Source organism: Dioscorea cayenensis, chromosome 5 (genome assembly GCF_009730915.1).
Source record: "Dioscorea cayenensis subsp. rotundata cultivar TDr96_F1 chromosome 5, TDr96_F1_v2_PseudoChromosome.rev07_lg8_w22 25.fasta, whole genome shotgun sequence".
Taxonomy (NCBI): Eukaryota; Viridiplantae; Streptophyta; class Magnoliopsida; order Dioscoreales; family Dioscoreaceae; genus Dioscorea; species Dioscorea cayenensis.
The window spans coordinates 26566400-26588978 of NC_052475.1; the positions used below are offsets into that span (position 1 = coordinate 26566400).

The following is a 22579-nucleotide window of genomic DNA, read 5'->3' on the forward strand; positions in this document are numbered from 1 at the left end:
CAAGATTTCCGATCTACATAACATGATTGCATTAATAAAGAACTAATCAAACTTGCAAAATTCAACACAATAGCATAATTTCATTACATATTTTAATTAACATACACTTTTACTCAAGATTTCCGATCTACATAACATGATTACATTTATAAAGAACTAATCAAACTTGCAAAATAAACACAATAGCATAATTTCATTACATATTTTAATTAACATATACAGTAGAGTTGTTATACATATAAATGGCAAATAAATACAAACCACACCTTTTGTTACATATTTAATATTATTAGACTTACATTACAATAACTATAGAAACTTATTATATTTTAGACATATTTATGAAAGGAATCATCTATTGAAGCAGATCTACTTTTCTATCAACCCATATTGTGTTCAGACTGTTCTGCTTCATGTTGTCTTATTCTGTTCTTCAGTTCTTCTAATTCAGTAGTCATCATTGCAAGGCTGCTTGATAATATATCGTTAATATCCTTTAGCTCTTCTAATTCATATTTAACATCACGTAGTTCCTTCTCATTCACATCTTTAATAATAACATCATAAATATTTTTCAGATGCTTTATGGCACGTAATGCAGCATAATTTTCAGCCTTTTTTTTTGTATTTGCTTCTAATCCAATTTGCTCATGAGCTCCACAGTTATCTTCATATATGATTTTGCATGTAAAACTTGGATTGTGATCTGGACCATTTTGTTCACATACATAAACTGCAGGTGGCAATCTTAATTTTTCCATAATCTCCTTAAGTACTACCTTAAATTGTACATCAATAACAATCTGCATGTCAACTTCCATTTTTCCACCTATTGTGATGTATTAAGAACAGGAAAAAGTTTCCATTAATAAATTGATCTTAAAAACATAAGAAAATATATAATGAGCTATTTAATAGAAGTGATATGATTTCATAAATTAAACCAATTATTATCACATAGTGCATTTTACATGAAGAAAATCTACTTAGCTGAGAATGTTTACATATACAGACATTCTGATACTAAGCAAATAAATAACCACAAATAATATCTTAACAATCATCATTATTTGCATAACATTGGAAAGTAAGGAATTTGAATTCCTCCATCAATTAGAATAAACATTTAATTGATTAAAAAAACAAAATAATTAGTTTGCCAAAGGTTATACAAATACATATTTAAAATAAAAAATCTAAAATTTGGGATTATATTTGATTATCTATATTAACTGGAAAGGAATTAAAAAAATAATTAAAAATTTATAGGATATTTACAAATAAAAACAATCCAAAAACTTAATTTAATTTTTGTTTTCAATTATTCATGTATTTTATTTAGTCCCATAATCAATTATCTATCAAACTATCTTAATAAAAAAAAAGGGAAGATAATGGTCATCTCACTTTTATTACCTTTTCTCCCTTTTTTTTTATAAATAATTGGGAGATGTTGGATATAATATATGAAATTCAAATGAAAAGGAAAAATTTGGAGATACATGATGATAAATTATAAAAAAATTTTTAAAAATATTTATAAAAAAAGAAAAGGGGGTAAAATATTGGGATATGAAACAAATATCTTAATAATAAGTGGAGTTGTTGCATGATAAATGCATGTCAAACTTTTCATAAAAAATAAATAAATTGTGATTAAAAAGTCATTATATTATAATTTAAAAATATCTACAAAAAATTGTTTATATAATTTTCTCATTTATTACAAAAATAAAATGATGCCAACATGAATTAGGTCCAAAATAAAAGATTATGTTTAATTTTTCTAGTTTCATTAAAAGATGATATAAAATTAATTTTTTTAAAAGATATTATAACTTGGCTTCAAATTTAATTCATTATTTTTTTTCTATCTTTTCCTTTTAATATATGGCATTTTATATTTTTATGAAATTAAAATAAATAAATATCATAATTGTTTATTGTAAAAATTATAAAATTTTATATTTGAAAATCAATACATATAAATGAAATTTTGTTTTAATAATTAAATAAAGACAAAGTTAGGAGATAATACCTTATTAATTTTCCTTTATTTTTTTCTATCTTTTCTTTTAATATATGGCATTTTATATTTTTTTTATGGAATTAATATAAATAAATGTCATAATTGTTTATTTAAAAAAATATTTGAAAATCAATATATATAAATGAAATTTTGTATTAATAACAAAAAACAAATTGTGATTAAAAAGTCATTACATTATAATTTAAAAATATCTAGAAATGTCAATTGTTTATAAAAAAAAATATAAAATTTTATATTACTTCAAATTTGGATATCATCATATCAAATCATTTGAAATATTTTCTAATATATTGAAATAAACAATGGTTTAACCAAAACGGAATATGCATATGTAAATGATTGAGTTTTTAGAAATAAATGAATACTTTACTGAGGTATTTATATATATAAATGTTTTTTGGAGATTTTTGTATTGTTTGTTTTAATAAATTGGTTCATCCATTTTTTAAATAAACCCTAGAATATTATTATTATTATTATTATTATTATTATTATTATTATTATTACTGTCACATGTTTGGAATCCTATGTTTGGGTTTTTCGTATTTTTTCTGATCACATGAACAGTAAATTTTCAATTCCGAGAAAATTTTATAAAATTTTATATTTGAAATTCAATATATATAAATGAAATTTTGTATTAATAAAAAATAAAAAATTGTGATTAAAAAGTCATTACATTATAATTTAAAAAAATATCTACAAATGTCATAATTGTTTATTTAACAAAAAAATTTTTTTATCCTTCTACTCAAATTTAAAAGAAGTGTTAGTTCAATAACATCTCTCAATTTTATAAAGAGACAAAGTTAGGAGATAATACCTTATTAATTTTCCTTTAAATTTTTTTTTTTATCTTTTCCTTTTAATATATGGCCTTTTTTTAATGAAATTAATATAACATAAATAAATGGCATTTTATATTTTTTTGTTTATTTTTTGTTTTCTATATTTTCCTTTTAATATATGGCATTTTATATTTTTATGCAATTAATATAAATAAATGTCATAATTGTTTATTTAAAAAAATATAAAATACAATTTTATATTACTTCAAATTTGGATATCATCATATGAAATCAAATTTTTTACCATGAAATTATTTCTGTAGTAACAATAACCAAATTTATATATCACATTATTTTAATTTTTTTTTAAGAAAGTATAGATTATTTAATAATGTAATTGAAGCGAAAACTCAATTTCATTATAACAGAGGAAATTATCTTATGTTTTTTTAATATAAATATTATATTCTATTGAAGTGAGGAAATAAAGGAAAAAAAGAAGACATGTTTTTAAAGCCTAATAAATTAAAAAAAACTGATGACATTGAGCTGGTTTATAGCAATCAAAGAACTCGCACATTGCATTCAGGTATAATAATGAAAGAAGAAATCATTTTGATCTAAATAACCTCTTGCATTTAAATAATAGCTATAAATTAGAAATAAAACATGGTCATTCAATAAGTGCTTTGATTCATCTACAAAGTGGAATGACTAAAAACAAATGCAAAATTTCAAAGAGTCAGACCATGAGAGTGAGAGAGAGAGAGAGAGAGAGAGGATTAAGATACCTAATTTCGTGGTGTAGAACTGTTTGCCAGCAGCACTGTGCACCAAAAAACAAAAAAAAAAAATGAGTATCATGTATCACTAACTTTTACCTCCTTCACAAACCAACAAAAACTTGCATGACCACCATGTTCATAGATCATGGATCCTGAAGCTGGTTGAATAGATCCCAGTAAGCATTTAATGTTCTAATATCTATAAAAGTCAATATATATACACCTTTTCCTATATATACACACAAAAATAATAATTAACTATTTTTTTTTTTTATCAAAGTCCTTTCAAAGTCTGGTAAGCTAACCTTCAAGTTAATTTTCAATCATGAAAGAAACATCATGTCTAATATGGGATGCAAACCCATTGCATTTCGTAAATATTTACAAAAGTTGCTCATGAATGAAGAACATACTGTATTTCTTAACATTATTAACTTATTAATTATAAAATTTACCCTGGTTTTTCGAATGAAGGATGGACTCAATTCGAATGCAATGAGTTATAATGCACTCACACCATTTTATAAGTGATGAAATGTTTTTTTTGTAAAAAAAAATGTATCAGTGTGGCAAAAAGTCAAAAAAATTACTCGACATTTGTAACCAAAAATGTCAACAATTTAGGTTCAAGCATGTTAGTAAATATGGCTGCATTACAAAAAATCTCTGACATTTGTAACCAAAATGTCAACAATTTAGGTCAAGCATAAAAAAACCTCGACACAACCTAATTTTGTAACAAAGTATGTACAATAGCTTAGAATGTCAACAATAGTGGCTAATAAATCTGCAAAAAAATCACATCAAACATTTTTTTAAATTTTATCCTTTTTCCTCACATGTCTAAATCACATGCATTGATGGAACACCTTTTCTTTTTATGTTCATGCTTCACATATCGGACCATATCCTCATCAAAAATCTAAATATTTTAGCCTACAGGTAACAATAACCTGATTTTCCAGCTTGTCTCATATCATCCATGTTCAATGGCATGAGGATTACTGTCTGTTCTCCATCTAGCATAGCAAAAGTTGAAACCTCACGAAATAAATAAATAAAAAAATTATAATGGAATACCCTGCATAACTTTCTCATTCCTCTTAACTTTAAGAGGTCCTAGTTCCATCTGTTGATCCATACTCGACGTGATGAACATCCGGGACCTATAAACACACCACACTCATAAACATAATTATATATATATATATATATATATATAACAAAGAAATAATTGAACAATAATGGCGGCCTCCATCAAGTGAGAATAAGAATTTCGGGATTTTTCAATCTTGAAGCACAATAACAAAAATAAAGAAAAAGAAAAAAATTATGCCATTTATGCAGAGTGAATTACGAGTAGCATATAATAGGATAATAGTCCCTGTTCATAAGCTAACAAACATATGCTAAATTAACTAAATATTTATACAACCAACAAATTTATAATCAGTATTGTTGCAATAACAATGCTATACGCATGCGATATATTTTCCTTATTAAATGATATCCAAAAATCAGGGTGCTACTAATTGATGCATCGTAAACCAAATCCAGGGGATTACGGATATCTAAATCCGAGGAACTCAAACCAAATCCAGTGAAGATTGTAAAGATAAAGATGCAAAGTTTAGCTAAAAACCCCGGTTTTCGAAAGATATGCCTAGAGGGCGAGATAAAGCACCACCCTCAATCGCATAGGCCATTTCATAGGTTGTGCTTCCCAGTAGCATTCGAGAGTTCAAATCATTATACACAACCTTCATGCAACTTGGAATTTATACAATAGAGCAGACAAACAAAAATTGATTCTTTGGCGAGTGTTTAATCTAAAATATGCCAATAACTTCTGTTTTGAACAACGGTTCTGCTGCTAAAACAGAATAAAATCCAAATTGGTAACACTGTGGCAGCATACAAAAGATAATCAGTTGTCGGATTAAGAATAATCTTACAATGAAAAAAAGGTGCTTAGCAAGAGTATCATTGGGCATATATTCGACGAATAAGCAACCTCTCTTCGCCTTGACAGCATGACCCAAGTAAATTTGCCAATCTTTGGCTTCTAAGTTGACCAACAGATCTCGTTTCTTCCTAAAGCAAGGAAATCTTAGATTAGTGAGATGGCTAAGCAAATATGACAAATCAGGGTTTGATTTTTAATAACACACAATCAAAAACTCATTCTCATCGCAAGAGTTACAAAAAAACTATTGGGGCAAAAGGTAAAAATCAGTTGAACCAGCATTAGCAATGTACCAACTCACTTGCAAAGATGAAGCAAAGATGATTTAGAATGGTGTCATGTATATGATCAAAAGAAGAGAGAGCAACAGCATAACAGACCTACGGTCTCCCTCTCACAATAGGCACTCATGTAAACTGAATAGAATTTCATTTGCGGCAAAAAGACAAACAATGCCAGTAGCCTAGTGCTATCTAAATGTGAAAAAAACTTTAATTCACGACAGAAACAAAAGCGAGCACTTACGAAGACCATATATTAACAAAACAGAGTCGAATATCAATTACCAAGAACTGGGCGAGGATCGGGGCCATGCAGCATGATTGAACCGCTTAACAGCAATCCTGCGTTGCGCATCTAACTTCTCCTTGTACACTACATTAGGCGCCTTCTCCCTATGCTCGGACACAATGTTCTCTACCGCAAACCCAAATGTAGCAAGCCGGAGCTGCTCAAAAGAATACTCCTGGAACACCGGCAGCCCATCACCCTCACTCTTCACTTCACTCTCTGCAAACACAACCATCAATCACCAAAGCTCCAACACACCAGAAAAACACCAAAACCAACTCACAAAACTCACCAACATCCGGCGTCTCCAGCACAGTAACATTATTGTAAGAGCCCCAGCAGCAAGTTCTCAGCTTGGAGAACCGAGACCCCATGGGGGGATTTAAATGGATGCCAATCTTTGAACTCTCTTCTCAAACCCCTCCGGAATCCACTCCACCACCTCGCCGGACCCAACCGCCCAAATAAAACCTTCGCCGAAGTTCTCCAACCAGAAAGCTAGCTCCTTTATCTGCTCCGCCGTGACGATGACTGCATGGTTGGAAAGCTCGGCTTCTCGGAGCCAGTCGAGTATGATGGGAAGCTGAAGACTTCCGGGAGTTGAGAACGGGTGACATGGATGGTATGGGGAAAGCCGGGGATGGAGAAAAGCTCAGAGCCGTCAGAGATGGAGTTGTACGGCGGTGAAGGTCGAGATCATTGGCGGCGCAGAGAGAGAGGAGAGAAGGTGGAAGAAAGGGTCACGGAGGGCGAAGACGGCGGAGAAGAAGCTGAGCGGCTTCTCAAAAAAAATTTAAAAAACCATAGAAAAGGGAGGAAGGTGGAGAAGGGATGGAGGAGACAGCTCCGGCGCCCTCTTCGAGAAACCCAATCGGGCAGGTGTGCTCGCTCTTGAAATGCCATTTGTCTAGTGTTTATTGGCTATGTGGGTGATAAGTGGATTGTGTTTGTTAACTTTTAATACTGGCCGTTGGATGAGATTCTGATAAGATTGGAAAATCAAAACACCCCATCAATCAATTAAAATAGCAACCATCAATCAATTTTACAAATATTTATTATTTACTAATAATATCTTGGATATACCAATAATATCTTGTCAAATGTCCACTCCGGAAGAAATTGGATGAATAGGAAATTTGGTTACTAATAATATCTTGGATATACCAATAATATCTTGCCAAATGTCCACTCCGGAAGAAATTGGATGAATAGAAAATTTGGGGGATAGGATTGGCTGGGTGATAAGTGGATTGTGTTTGTTAACTTTTAATACTGGCCGTTGGATGAGATTCTGATAAGATTGGAAAATCAAAACACCCCATCAATCAATTAAAATAGCAACCATCAATCAATTTTACAAATATTTATTATTTACTAATAATATCTTGTCAAATGTCCACTCCGGAAGAAATTGGATGAATAGGAAATTTGGGGGATAGGATTAATATGAAGTATATATATTTGTTAATTTTATATTGATATGATTGATTGTTCGTATTATTTGACTATGCATATTGCTTCATTGATATGGTAAATTTCATTATATTAATTATATATCATTGTATGATTACTTATATAATTGTATAAATATTGTATTTACTTAGGTGACAGTTCACCCGTTGCCACCCTATTTTCAAGAATAGACAATTGAGATTTTGTTTTGGTTAGCACTAGAAGTTTACTCTACTGTTTAGGTCAGCCAACACATAAAAGCTCATCTCATTCTACGTTATGATAGTTATTATTTTATTTAATTAAATTTATTACATTAGGTCAAATGTTAGAATTTATAAAACAAGGATTGTCGATGTTAGATGTGGTGAGATATTATGCCAGTTTATTTCATTTATTTAAATAATAAAACGAGGCATGGATTGTCTATGTTAGATGTGGTGAGATATTATGCAAGTTTTTATTTCATTTATTTATTTATTTAAATAATAAAACGAGGTGATACACGGGTTGTGTGGTGAGATATTATGCCAGTTTATTTCATTTATTTATTTATTTAAATAATAAAACGAGGTGTTACACGGGGGATGTGGTGAGATATTATGCCAGTTTATTTCATTTATTTATTTAAATAATAAAACGAGGTGTTACAAGGACAGCGGGCGGGCGGCCGCCGGGGGGGGGGGAATTTAAAGTTTAACAATATTAACTCTTTTTCTAGATTATATATAAAACAAAAGAAGATGAATCCAACAAAAACACATAAAAAAGTTTAGTTAATTTTTCCATGATCACAAGTAAAATATGATAATCAGAGCAAATAAAAAATTTAAAGTTTAAAACTAATAAAGCCATTAGTTATCCAATACATCTAAGCATTTACTATTAACTCTTTAAACGGAGTTATAGGGAATTGGCAAAATAGAATATGTTTCATCAAAATCCATTCTTAAAAAAGCAAATCAAAAAAATTGTTTAAACTAAAAACAATGATTGATGATTTAGTGCATTTTGTAGTGTGGCTTGTTCATATTGTCAAATAATAATAATAATAATAATAATAATAATAATAATAATAATTTGTTTTTAAAAAATATTTAATATTTTTTAAAAAATATATAAAAGAATCCTTGTGGTTTATGAGATTTACAAAATAATGAGTAAAGCAAGTTCAAGCCAGAGGAGAGCATTTTCATAGAAAATTTAAAAAATTGAGAGAATTTTTTCATAAAACATAATAAATCTTTGGTGTTTGATCCACGTGGTGAGATATCATAAATTTGCATTACTGATTGTCTTGTTATTTGCTAATTTGTTGTATGAGAAATAATAATTATTTTTAAAATATAACATTTATTTCTTAGTTATAGAGTAGAATGTTTAGGATAACATCCCATACGTGAGCCTCGAAAGCAAATTCCAAACCACAAACCATCTCATGACCATTTTGAGACTACTAAACATACCATTGATTTTTGTTTTTTCTGTATTTTTTGAAGAGCTTGATTTTTAAGGATAAACAAAATCATTCAAGTAGGGCCATCATTTCATTCCAATTACTTCTATTTAGTAGGTAGATGGCCAACTTTGAATACAACCTTTGGACTTAACTAGAAAATGACTTGGATCATCCTACAAAGCAAAATCTATTATGATTTATGACCTTTGAATTTCTTGTAATTCCTTCTCTATCAAGTTCTTTTTATTATTATATAATGAGCAAATCAAGTTAGGAATACATGCAAATGAACCCAAAATTAATTTAACATACTTATGCTATCATTTTTCAAATTTATCTTTTTAATTAAATAAAAATATCCTTTGTAGTGGACTCAGCACCAATAGATTATTATTTTTTTTTTTTTTAACTTATTTAAGATAATTATTATAAAGAGATATTTTAGGTTGGTTTTATTTTATTTTTATAAATACCACAAACACTAGTTTTATGTTGATTTCCCCCACATGTATAAAAAATAAAAACCTTACTTACATTAGATAAAATTAAAAACAAATTGCCCTTTGCTGAACAAAACAAGAAAAAGAAAACCATATGTGACATCACTGACATGAGTTCAAAATCTAGTCTAAACAGTTTTGAATTTAGTCAAACTTTAGTTGTCTTTTCACATTTGTTTTATTAGTGTGATTTAAATGCACTGTTTAGTTTTATCTTCAACAGTTGTGATGCCGCATGTGAGCTAGTTGGATAGACAAACCTTTTCCTATATGTGATAAATAAATAAATAAATAAACCAGTTCTATTTGTGTTGTTAGAAAATGTTATTCTTTAAAGATACTACATATATATATATAACTATATCAGACACCCAGATAATAATTCATTTTTAAAAAAAGTATTTATTTATAAGAGCCTTAAATCTATTTCTTTTATTTAAAAAGCAAATATTACTTTTAATAATAATAACAACAACAAAAGCAACTCACCAACCATCACCAACCATCTTGTACCCCACTTGCTTCCATCTTACTGGTTTCTAGATGTTCTTCATATTTTTAAATATATTATTATCATGTGTTGTTATTGAAATAATTAGTGGGAACCAAATTCACAATAACAAAGTTCACATAGCTTAATACATGTTTTATCCTGCATTATATTTTATTATTTTAGCTCCTTCAAAATATTGCAAAGTATTTATTTTTTGAATAATAGTTAAATCACATTGCTTGCAAAGTTCACCTAGTCAGTTGTCCCTTTTGCATATTTTTTTGGGGCCTCTAGAAGTGATTTTTTTCTTTTTTTTAAAAAAAAATTTGTTTCATATATATATATATATATATATATATATATATATCATCTATTTTGCGAGCTGTATAAAAAGATTGAACTAACCCACTGATGTATATATATTACTATTAAATTATTATATAAATGAAAGAGGTTGAATTAGATTTGACTTAATTATTTTTAAAAGAAAATGTTTGAATAAAATAAAAATAAGATGCAAGATTTGTATTCTGATCTCACTAGATATCTAGAATCACTATTCTATATTTATTATTATCAAAATAGAATGTTGGTACATTGAAAAAAAATTTATATACTACTATTTATTCTATAATCTCAATTATTTTTTATAAAACCAAATGTCACAAGCTTGCTTCTCTTGTTCAGCACTTGAATGGCTTCCCTCTATGCCTCTCATCAATCAAATCAGTCCTCCTCCACAAAGTTAGATAAACTACTAGATTTAACAAATATAAAAACTTCAAAAAATGAGTAAAATTTAGAGAATTACTATTAAACTTAACAAGTTCTTTTACTATTTTATAATATATTTTAAAGGTATTTAATTAAAACTCTCCACCTAAATAATAGACCACCAGAACCAACTTGATTTAATGGGTTCCATATATTCCCAACCAATTCCCTAATTAATTCCCATCTTTTTAAAAAATCATCCTAACAAATACAGGTATGACACTTTTTGGCCAGTGCAGAGAAATATATGGCGATGCCAATCCATTTATCTGTGCTTGCAAGACTTTAATTTGACCAAGAAGAATTAATTATGTCCAACATGGAGATAGTAATGGGTTAATTTTGCATTAATGCATCTTCTTGTTTCTTTTCCACGTTAAATATTAAAATATGTGAAAAGCAAGCAAAGGCTGCCTAATATTTACTTCATTTTTCCTCTCTTATTATTTTTTGTGAATACATTAAAATTTTAAAACATATAGTTTTAAAAGAAAAAAATAAAAATTTAAACACTATAGGATTGTATTTACTTTTTTGACTTTCATGCCCTTCTCAGGTGGTTCCTTTATTTTTTTCATGCAAATTGAGTGCGTGAGCAAATAGAGAAACAAAGTTAAACTCTAGTTTATTTTTTCTTTAATCTCCAAAATGAATTGGCCTGAGAATACGGATGATGTTGAGAAGAACCTTTTGAAGAATGATGCTCTCCATGAGGTTGCTTATAATTACAAACTCCTTTTTTTTTAATTTGATGCTTCTTTTTTAATCTCATTGTTATTTTATTCTAGATTCCCTTTCATTCATTCATTATTTGGTTGATGCTCCACTTTCTTTATCGGCCTAGCTATAATATTGTCAAATGGCGCTGATCATCAACCTCACCATCTTGTCTCTAACAACTATAAAAAGGCAACAACTTTCTTTATCATTTCATCCATTACTTTCATTTTGAGCAATAGAGCAATACAGCAAAGTTTGTGCTTTTGTTTCTCTCTTTTGAATCTCTTTAAGTTGCAAGATACCTATGGCTCTTAATATGAATGATTTGGAGAAGAACCTCTTGAAGAGTGATGAGCTTCATGAGGTTACAATCTTAATTTCCTTCTTTTATTATTTATTTTTCTTTTATTCTTTTGTTCTCATTCTTTCATTTATTGTTTTTTTTTTTATTTTTCTTTCTTTGTTTCATTGTTTAATATATAAGATATTATCACCATCTTGTTGTTATTGTTGTACGATGGCGTTAATAAGAGAATGTTGCGCTTTTCATTAATTTGCAGTATATATTGAAGACAAATGTTTTTCCAAGGGAGCATGAACAACTCAAAGAGTTGAGAGAAGTCACAGAGAAGCACCCTATGTAAGCTGATATCAAAGTTTTTATTCAAGGGAAAACATAGTGAATTGAAATTAAATAAACAAATTAAGAACTCAAAACCACTCCTCCATTCAACCTTAATTATAAATATATATATATATTACTGGCAACCTTATAATATTATTTGGTTGATGGGCTTGATGCATATCTAATTCCACCAACTGAATACTTTTATTGAAATTTGGTGGGAGGGCAGGTTTGTTTTTGAATTTTTTTTTATTTTTGTTATCATAAAATATTTGTTATTCATTGTTGAGTACTATTTAAATGGCATTTGTATATGTACCACATATGTTACTACTACATACGAAATATATTTAAAATTTAGAATATAAAAGATAAAAGGACAAGTTTCAACTTATTAGTTATAATAAAATTTCTATCTTTTAAAAAAAATTTATTAGTTTTTGAAGATATCTAATCATTTGTGCCTAACCCACCAACGGTCTTTGGGTCAATTGATATCGGGTCCCTTGCGTAGGACATTCGTTTCGGAGAGAACCCGGGATCGAACCTCATGTCTTACTCAAGGTGAGAGCACGTGGGTCGGCGTTAGCGCTTCTCTCCACACGTCGACGTCCATCGGGCTACAGTCTTTCATTGCGCTTTCTCAAACAAACAAACAAAAATTATTGTACCTAACCCTCTAAAAGTAAGAGTTATAGAGTTTAGACAAAATAAAATACATTTGATTAAAATCCATCCTATTGAGAAATATAAAAAAATTAATTATATATTTTTAAAACCATTGAAGCATTAATCCCGGCATGAAAATCAAACGCCTTACTGTCCGGTCATTGTGATGCTAGCTTTAAAAATATTTTTAAATCACAATCATGTTTCTCAAAAGATATATATATATATATATATATATATATAGTTAATTTTCACATTTATCAGATTAATATTGAATTATTTGGGATGAAAAATAGGGGGTTCATGGGAGTGCCTCCAGAGGAAGGGCAACTGTTATCTATAATTTTAAAGACCATGAATGCCAAAAGGACTTTGGAAGTTGGTGTTTTCACTGGTTACTCACTCCTCACAACGGCTTTAGCTTTGTCAGATGATGCCAAGGTACCATTCTTTTACCCTTTTACTTTGGTCAAATTTTTTTATTTTTTTATTAAAAAATAATAACTTTTATCACATTAACAACGCTAGTTACCAAAAAAACACTTTGAATTGCAGTGATGCATTAATTTTATTTGGATGGTAATTAACTTATATGTTCTTTTATTTATTTTTTGGTGTATAGATAACAGCTATTGACATTGATAAATCATACTATGAGATTGGGCTACCATTCATTAAGAAAGCAGGAGTTGAACACAAAATCAACTTCATAGAGTCTGAGGCTAGTCCAGCTCTTGATAAGTTGATTCAAGAGGTAGTTATCTTTCTTTCTTTCTTTTTCCTTTTTTTTTTCCAATATCTAATTTTAATTTTTAGAAAATTGACCGGGTAGTTATGTGCTAAGAAAAACAAATACAAATACAAATTATGAAATTATATATATTTTCTTTTGTTTGCTAATTCATTCTATTCACATGATAAATACAGGTGAAAGAAGACGAACTCTTTGATTTCGCCTTTGTTGATGCCGATAAAAACAATTACATCCATTACCATGAAAAATTATTAAAATTGGTTAAGGTCGGAGGGATCATAGCATATGACAATACATTGTGGTTTGGTACAGTTGCTACTCCTGGACCGGTCGATCCAAAATACCCGGACTTTGTGGGCATATTGAGAGATGATGTCGTCAAGCTCAACAAGTCTTTGGCTACTGATCCACGCATTGAGATTTCACAAGTCGCAGTCGGAGATGGTCTCACTATTTGTCGACGAATTTATTAGGCATAATATTAATAAAAAATAACAATAAGTCTGAATGAGCTTGCTGCTTGTTGCTTGTTATTTGTTTCGAATATGGATGCATGCTAGCCATGCATTTGCGTTTGTATGTTTATTTTGTATTTTTTTTTTTTATGTCAACTTATATGAACTATTTTTCCTAAATTATAAAAAAATTGCTGATGAATCCACTTTCTTTTAGCTTGATAGATTATTAGACAATAAAGCTCCTAGGGATTTTTTTGCCGATCTATTCCTTATATGGCAAAACTCATACATCATGATGTTTGAGTTTCAGTTGCATTCGACCCTTACCATCAATACTAGCCTTGCTGAATTCATAACTGTCTCCCTGCTTTGTTGACCAAGAGATTAGATTATATGACATGGCACTGGGATAAAAATAGGAGGTTCTGGCCTTAGATGTCCGGTGAGCAAAACATTGTCGAAGGGTTGTTAACCTGCTTAAAATCAAGGTCTTTAAATAGCTCACATGGGATAACAAGATCTTAAGTACCAACGACCAAGTGGTCTATTGGTAGTCAGGTTCCCAATAAAGCCTTCACAAATGGTGAGAGTTCGAATCTTGAGTGACGGTATATTTCTGGGAGTGTAAGACGGTTGTGTGTGGGTAGTCTCAGCGTCCGTGTGTGCGCAGAGTCCATCCCACTTGTTCCGCCGAGGCTTGTGCATGGCCCTGCCTTTCTTAGTGGCTAGGCCGCTCATCTTGGCAAAAAGAGATCTTAACTATGAATAGGCTTGCCAAACATAAATGTAATAGAATTTCTACAACCACTTGTATGCTTTGTCATGCTTTAGTAGAAATCATGGACCATTTGCCCTAACTCGTAACATTCCCGAAATTAAAAACATAACGAGATTCACAATTAAAAAATTTGCTATTTGTCTATATTTAAACTAGAACAATATAATTATTGAGTAAAGAAATTTTAAATATTCATTAATAAAATACAATGGTTGAAACGGAAATAAAGTAAATGTTATGGATTTATATGAAAAAATTGGGTTAATATAAAATTAAAATAAATCCTAGGATCAATGGGAATAAACAAATATCTATATATAGATATATTTTTAACCCTCAAGTTATTCTCTTATTTTTCTAACAAAGCCGTCAATGTTTCCCATCTAGAAGGTAAGATCTATTGATGTTCAATATCGGTTAACAAGATAGCAAGATAGGGGTGAAATAGAGGGTGCACAAACTTTGGTTTAGTGTTAGGTGAAGTGAGAGGTAAGTATTTGCTTATACTTGATTGTAGTTGAATGCTTGTTGATTAGGTGAATGCTTTGTATGGAAATCAATGTTTCATTGTGTTAATAACATAAGTAGGTGTGATTGAAAAATTATTGCTTTGATTAATTTTCTTACATATATTTATATTTGATGAAGATATTGAATATGATATTATTGTTTTGGATTAATGGCATCGTAAAAGTTGTGTTGTATTATGATGAGAACATAATATTTATGTTTGGGGAAAAAAATGTGATAGGAAGAAATTATGGGAATATGTGATAGAAAGAAATTGGATTGAAAATAAAATTGGAAATATGGATAATCTTAAAAAGGTAGATGATTAGTGATTGCCTAGTTGAATATGTTCTTTGGCCTACATATTTATGTTATGTGTTGTGATATTTATTGCACCTATCCATACATACAGGCGATGATATGGTGTTGACACCTATCCATACAAGCGACGATAGAGTGTCAACTGTCAAAGTACCATGTCCATACATATATGTGACGGTAGAAGTAACTGTGATTGATGTGATTGGGATGCGTATCCATACATGTAGGTGGCGATCGTGCATACTCGGGAAGAGATATGGCCATTAGACCATTGGACATATTTAGCTAAGTTAAACAAGGTCCAAGTAAATAAAACGGAATAAGAGATGATGGTAGAGAAAAAGGGCAAATAATTTGATAATTAAATTGGCATGATGAATTGCTTGTTTCTTTTTCCTGATTTAACCATTGCAGTGACATGCACGATTTCAAGTATTGATTTACTATTTATATTTTTGGTCATGACAATGTAATTGATATGATTACTAATTGTATGTTATTAATTGTGTGTCATTGTATAATTACCTACATGATAGTATAAGTATAGTACTTACTGAACCGATAGCTCACCCTTTGCCACCCCATTTTCAAGAGTAGATAATTAAGGTTTCTTTTGGCCAGTAGGAAAGAAGGGGTGCTACATAACCTGCCAGTATGCCTCTAAAATCTTGGCTCATTTCTCTTTGTTCTTCAATTTCCCTAGTATTCCATCTACTTTTAAGATTGTTTGGTCCTACTGGGGGAGTACTACCAATTTGAGTTTAGATAGTCCGAGTCCTTTTCGTCCGGACAATTTGGTGGAAGATTTAGCTCAAAAGAATCAACTGTATTTTCACTTGCATAGCATTATCATATCTTTCGATTTTCTGCAAAATCAATTACATACTAATTACCTAGATTAATGCAACTCTAGTGGCAAAAAAAGCTAAACTTGAAAAAGCTATCTCATTGATCAAACAAATTCTCTGCTTTGTTGGCCCCCTTGCAGCTTAATGGCAAAATCTTCCTAGTATTGACGTAAATTCTCACAATCCTTGATATGCAAGTGTGAGGTCTCATCCTCTGTCACTTTTTGTTGTGCTTTTGTATTATTTCCTCCTTTTCTTTCCACTATTGATGAATATTTTATTTTATATTATTGTATTTTTAATTTGTTAGTTTGCCATATGTGTGAGTCTTTGTTGTTTTTTTGGTCCTAGCTATTTTGTTTTCACCGGTCAATTTTTTTAATAAATTATAATTAATCTATTTTTCAAAAAAAAAAAATTAATAAATTATATTCTAACAATACTCTCTCAATCACAAGATTGGTCGTTTTATATCGCCATCGACCTAAAGCACATAGAAACCAGTTATAAAGCTTTTCTCATTGCACTGGCTTGGTCATTTTAATATAATAGCTGTTCCTGAGGTCTTCAAGCACTTGACAAGAACCTTTTCAAGAGTGAGGCCCTCCATCAGGTATCATTTCTTCCCCTTCTACTATGAGATTGGTTTGCCATTTAATGAGAAGATTAACATCATTGACTCTAAACCTATCCCTCTTCTTAAAAACATTATTCAGAAAATTAATATTGATGATTTTTTATGTGTTTAAGTAATTATTTAAGTCAACCATTGGATAGCCCAATAATATGACACAAAAATACAAGAAAAAAGACAAAGTTAAAATCTTTCTACCAAAAATATACTATTTCTGTACTGTTTAAGAGTATGTGTGTAGGTCCCGGTAGGAGAAACAGTGATTTCATCCCTCCAGAATTGCAGAGTAAAAAGAATTTTTTTAAAAGATATGTAAGTCACTGTAACTAGTGCATCTCTGTACTTATTTGTCATTTTGACAATTCCAAACACTTGTCATTTATTAGTAAAAATAAATAACTAACTATTTAATTCAAACACACAAGTAAAGCTTGTGAATGCTGGTAAGAATAACTATGCTATGAGAGACTCATAAAGCATAAAGCAAATTGAAGTTGAAGAAATCATGGCATATAACGCACATTTTCAATAGTGTAATTGACCGGTTGATCCGGCATTTCAAAAAAAACCATTGGAAATGAGAATTTTTTTCATTATACACAGTAAGTCTTTAGCTTATGATCCATGTATTGTCATATCACAAATCTGTATTAGTCATGATTTCTATTTGCCGCCTTGTTATTTAAAATATTATTATTATTATTGGCATGCAATACTTATTTCTAACTTATATTGTGAAATATTTATGATCTCATCTCATACGTGAACAACAATAAGACAATTTTCAAACTCCGTGATGACCATTTTAAGACTAAACATACAATTGATTTGTTTTTGGGAAGAGGAGCGGGGCGAATCCACTAAAGACCCCAGGGACGTGCATAAGCCTCGGTGGAACAAGTGGGGACGAGACCGCCCTCACGTGGGAGCCGGAACCACTTATATACAATCACTATTCACAACTCCCAAAAATGTGCCCTCAGCCGAGAATCGAACTCTCACCATTCTGTGAGAGCACTATCTGTGACCTGTGTACCAATAGACCCACAGGTCGTTAGCAATTTGTTCTTTTTTCTTTAACTTAAATACTACATTTGAAGGGCTTAATTTTCGAGACTAAACAAAATCATTCAATCATCGCCATCATTCCTTTCCAATTTGTTCTATTTGGTGGGTAGGAAGCCAACTTTGAACACTACTTTGAACTTTATTAGGAAATGGCTTGGATCATTCTACAAATGCAGAATATATCATAACCTTTGATTTTCGATTTTCTATTCTAGTAACTTGTAAGACCCATCTTCCATAATGATTTTTTCGTAACTTGTAAGACCTTCCTTCCATATCAAGGTCTTGCTTTTCGTCTTCAACTTCTTTAATGTAGTTATTATTGGAAGATTTTATTTTTTATTTTTAACAAAATATACCTATCATATGTCATGACATGGATACCACCAGAAATTAATCGCCTGACTCACACTCACTCAGTAGATGGGGGAATTAAATTGCAAACCAGCTTCCACAGATCTACTATTAACATTGTTATTTCTGGTCTATTTTGAATCATGAATAATAAAATTTTTATAAGACATATTTTTCGCAATGGAGCTAGTATCAATAGATCAAAGTCTTTTTGGTTTATATTGGACTTTTTCCCATATATATAAAAAATAAAAATCTCACTTACACTAGATAGACAGATATTACAAGACACCCAGATAATAATTTATTCAAAAAAATAGAATTTATTTATAAGAGCATCAGATCTGTTTGGTATTTATTTCTTTTTATTTAAAAAAATAACAAATATTATTGTTTAATTATAATAACAAAAACAAAAGCAACCCACCAAGTCATCAACCATAACCACTCACCTTCTTCCTCGCCTTTTTTTTTTTGGATTTTTCTTGCATTTTCCGGTTTCTAGATGTTGTTTATATTTTTGACTATATATTTTTACCATGTGTTGCTATTGAAATAATTAGGGGAACCAAATTCAAAATAATAAAGTTTAAATTAGCTTAATAGATGTTTATCTTGCATGATATTTTATTATTTTAGTTCCTTTAAAATATTGCAAATATTTATTTTTAAATAATATTGAAATCTCATCGTTTACCATTATGTAAATTTCTCCTAGACTCAAAACCTCATCTTTATCAATTGAATCAATTCCATTAATATATGTATTAGTATATATATATTGCTATTAAATTACAAAAATAAAAGAATTAAACAAAATTTAAACAAAACCAAATTTATATTCCAATCTCAATGGATAACAAGAATCACTGTTTTAAATTTATTATTATCAAAATAAAAGTAGGCAAATTGGAATTATATGGGAAAACATCATCTAAGGACGTCCCTAGATTTCAATTCTAGGGATGTTTTTAAATCTAAGTCGTTGGATCATCATCCGATGGTTGATTGATTATATAAATACTGTACATCTTTTTACTGTTCATTATCACTGTACAACACTGTAGAACACGGTTTCTACTGTTCATAATGATAAGAGCCGTCAGATTTTCATCCGATGGCTACTATGGACATTCCTAGATTTGAAATCTAAGGACGTTCCTAGATGATGGGTTCTCGAATTATATATATATATATATATATATATATATTGTGTTTATTAATTCTAATCTCAATTATTGGTCCAAAACCAATGACTTTGACTAATAATAGACTTTTTCAAAAAAAAAAAAAAACTAATAATAGACTCCATGCGGCACCACCTAATCAAAACTTATTTTCTTAATTACAAGGATTACATTCATGATTCATGTCTTAATAAAGTTATATGGTGTGCCGAGAATGAAGTCATTAAACTTTGGTGATTTTAATAGCCATGCACGTATTCATATGCCTATCCATTAATGTGTGCACCCACCTGTCATGCATTAATGCATCCTAGTTTCGTTCCATGTTAGGATATTCAATTCAAAGATGTGGAAAAGTGAGCAAAGGTTGCCTAATATTTACTTCAATTTTCCTCTCTTATTTAGTTATTTTACTTCATTTTTTTGACTTTCATGCCTTCCTCAGGCTATATAAACAGAAGGTGGTTCCTTTATTTTTTTCATGCAAATTGAGTGTGTGAGCAAATAGAGAAACAAAGTTAAACTTTAGTTTATTTTTTCTTTAATCTCCAAAATGAATTGGCCTGAGAATACGGATGATATTGAGAAGAACCTCTTGAAGAGTGATGCTCTCCATGAGGTTGCTTATTATAAACTCCTTTTCTTTAATGCTTTTTTTCTTTTCTTTTCTTTTTTTTTTCTTTTTTGTTTTTAAATCTCTCTTTTATTTTATTCTTTTTTATTCCCTTCATTTATTCAATACTTTATTGATGCTCCATTTTCTTTAAAGTGGAGACATATTGTTAGTTACAGTGATGATCATGAACCTCACTATCTTGTCTCTAACAGCTATAGAAAGACAACAACTTTCTTCATCATTTCATTCATGCCTTTCATTTTTTTGAGCAATTTTTTTTTAATCTTTTGAATTTCTGCTAGATAACTATTTGTCTCTTAGTATGAATAATTTGGATAAGAACCTCTTGAAGAGTGATGAGCTTCATGAGGTTATTTTTTCTTTCATTCATTTATGCTTTTGTTTTCTTTCTTTCATTTGCTGTTTTTTTATTTTCTATCTTTGTTTCATTCTCTTATATATTCTCTCCTCCTTTTTTTTCTTCTTATATATATATATATATATATAGATATTGTGTTGCTGTTGTTGGATGATGGAGTTAATAAGATTATGTTGTATTTTTGCAGTATATATTGAAAACAAATGTATTCCCAAGGGAGCATGAACAACTCAAAGAGTTGAGAGAAGCCACAGAAAAGCACCCAATGTAAGTTGAAATTAATGTTTTTATTCAAGGGATAACATAGTGAAATGAAATTAAATAAATAAATAGTTAATTTTTGCATTTATTAGATTAATATTTATTCAAGGGATTACCGCATTTATTTTATTTTATTTATTTATTTATTTATTTAAGGTGAATATATATATATATATAGTTAATTTTTGCATTTATTAGATTAATATTAAATTATTTGATATGAAAAATAGGGGGTTAATGGGAGTGCCTCCAGAGGAAGGACAACTGTTATCTATAATTTTAAAGACCCTAAATGCCAAGAATACTTTGGAGGTTGGTGTTTTCACTGGTTACTCACTCCTTACCACTGCTTTGGCTTTGCCAGATGATGCCAAGGTACTATCTTTTTTTCCTAATAACTTTCTTCTATTTTTTTTTTAATTAAAAAAATAATATTATTTACACCGAATAACTTTTCCAATTATTAAAAAAAAAAAAACACTTTGACTCTCAGGCAATGAATTAATTTCATTTGGATGGTAGCTAATGTATGTGTTATTTTATTTAATTATTGGTGTATAGATAACAGCAATTGATATGGACAAATCATTCTATGAGATTGGACTACCATTCATTAAGAAAGCAGGAGTAGAGCACAAAATCAACTTCATTGAGTCTGAGGCTCATCCAGCTCTTGATAAGTTGATTCAAGAGGTAGCTAATTTTTTTTCTATTTTTTTTCCCCAAGTCTTCAATTTTGATTTTTATGGAAATACCCATGTCATTGTGTGTAAACAAAATAACAATAACAATAATAAAAAGATTTAAAAAAGTTAGTTTGCTAATTCATTCTATTCTCATACTAAATAAACACAGGTGAAAGAAGATGAACTCTTTGATTTTGCCTTTGTTGATGCCGATAAAAACAATTATATCCATTACCATGAAAAATTGTTGAAGCTAGTAAGAGTTGGAGGGATCATCGCATACGATAATACATTATGGTTTGGCACAGTTGCAACTGAAGGACCAGTCGATCCAAAATACCCGGACTTTGTGGGCATTTTGAGGGACGATGTTGTCAAGCTCAACAAGTCTTTGGCTAGTGATCCACGCATTGAAATTTCACAACTTGCAATCGGAGATGGTCTCACTATTTGCCGACGGGTTTATTAGTTATAATATTAATAATAAAAATAAAGAAAAAAAAAAGTCAGTCGGACTTATGTTCTTGTTTCCGAATAAAGTTGCATGCTTGACATGCTATCGCATCTGTATGTTTATTTTTGCAATTATTTATTTTTGAAGTTCAATGGACTATATGTTTGTAATTCTAAATTACAAGAAGAATGCATACAAAATTTAGCAGCTGGAGGGAGCAACATCATTAACAACAAAACTGCATGAAACAAAAGAAGATGATGCCAACAAAAACATAAACAAAAAAGTTTGTTTTTCTCTCATGATCACAAGCAAAATTTGACAATCAGAGCAAATAAAATAGAGAAATTAAAACTTAAAAATTCACATATAAATGGCACATCCAAATAGACAGAACATGGATGAAAATCCTAATTA

The 22579-nt window shown here is 29.7% G+C and overlaps 3 protein-coding genes and 1 long non-coding RNA gene across 5 annotated transcripts; 2 read left to right on the top strand and 2 right to left on the bottom strand.

The window, feature by feature from the left end:
• Positions 1 to 3436: 3436 nt before the first annotated feature.
• On the bottom strand, positions 3437 to 4647 carry LOC120262432. The gene is made up of 2 exons (XR_005536774.1): positions 4577 to 4647; positions 3437 to 3664 (listed from the first exon to the last, which is right to left on the bottom strand). It is a non-coding gene; the product is annotated as an uncharacterized LOC120262432 (long non-coding RNA).
• Positions 4648 to 5452: 805 nt separating this feature from the next.
• On the bottom strand, positions 5453 to 7046 carry LOC120260189 (probable serine/threonine-protein kinase BSK3). The gene is made up of 4 exons (XM_039267629.1): positions 6452 to 7046; positions 6156 to 6378; positions 5579 to 5717; positions 5453 to 5527 (listed from the first exon to the last, which is right to left on the bottom strand). Exons 1-4 carry the CDS (start codon positions 6531 to 6533, stop codon positions 5453 to 5455), a joined length of 519 nt encoding a protein of 172 aa, XP_039123563.1. The 5' UTR covers positions 6534 to 7046.
• Positions 7047 to 11730: 4684 nt separating this feature from the next.
• LOC120262421 (norbelladine 4'-O-methyltransferase-like) lies at positions 11731 to 14267 on the top strand. Its single transcript, XM_039270523.1, has 5 exons — positions 11731 to 11924; positions 12121 to 12200; positions 13151 to 13295; positions 13477 to 13608; positions 13782 to 14267. The coding sequence occupies exons 1-5, from the start codon at positions 11865 to 11867 to the stop codon at positions 14079 to 14081; spliced, it is 717 nt and encodes a 238-aa protein (XP_039126457.1). The 5' UTR covers positions 11731 to 11864; the 3' UTR covers positions 14082 to 14267.
• A 5988-nt stretch (positions 14268 to 20255) lies between these two features.
• Positions 20256 to 22314, top strand: LOC120260523 (norbelladine 4'-O-methyltransferase-like). 2 transcript variants are annotated; one of them, XM_039268008.1, is made up of 5 exons: positions 20256 to 20385; positions 20949 to 21028; positions 21253 to 21397; positions 21584 to 21715; positions 21878 to 22314. In XM_039268008.1, the coding sequence occupies exons 1-5, from the start codon at positions 20320 to 20322 to the stop codon at positions 22175 to 22177; spliced, it is 723 nt and encodes a 240-aa protein (XP_039123942.1). In that variant the 5' UTR covers positions 20256 to 20319; the 3' UTR covers positions 22178 to 22314. The 2 variants fall into 2 exon arrangements, with proteins under 2 accessions (XP_039123942.1, XP_039123943.1); XM_039268009.1 differs by lacking the exon at positions 20256 to 20385 and adding an exon at positions 20575 to 20752.
• The last annotated feature ends 265 nt before the right edge of the window (positions 22315 to 22579 follow it).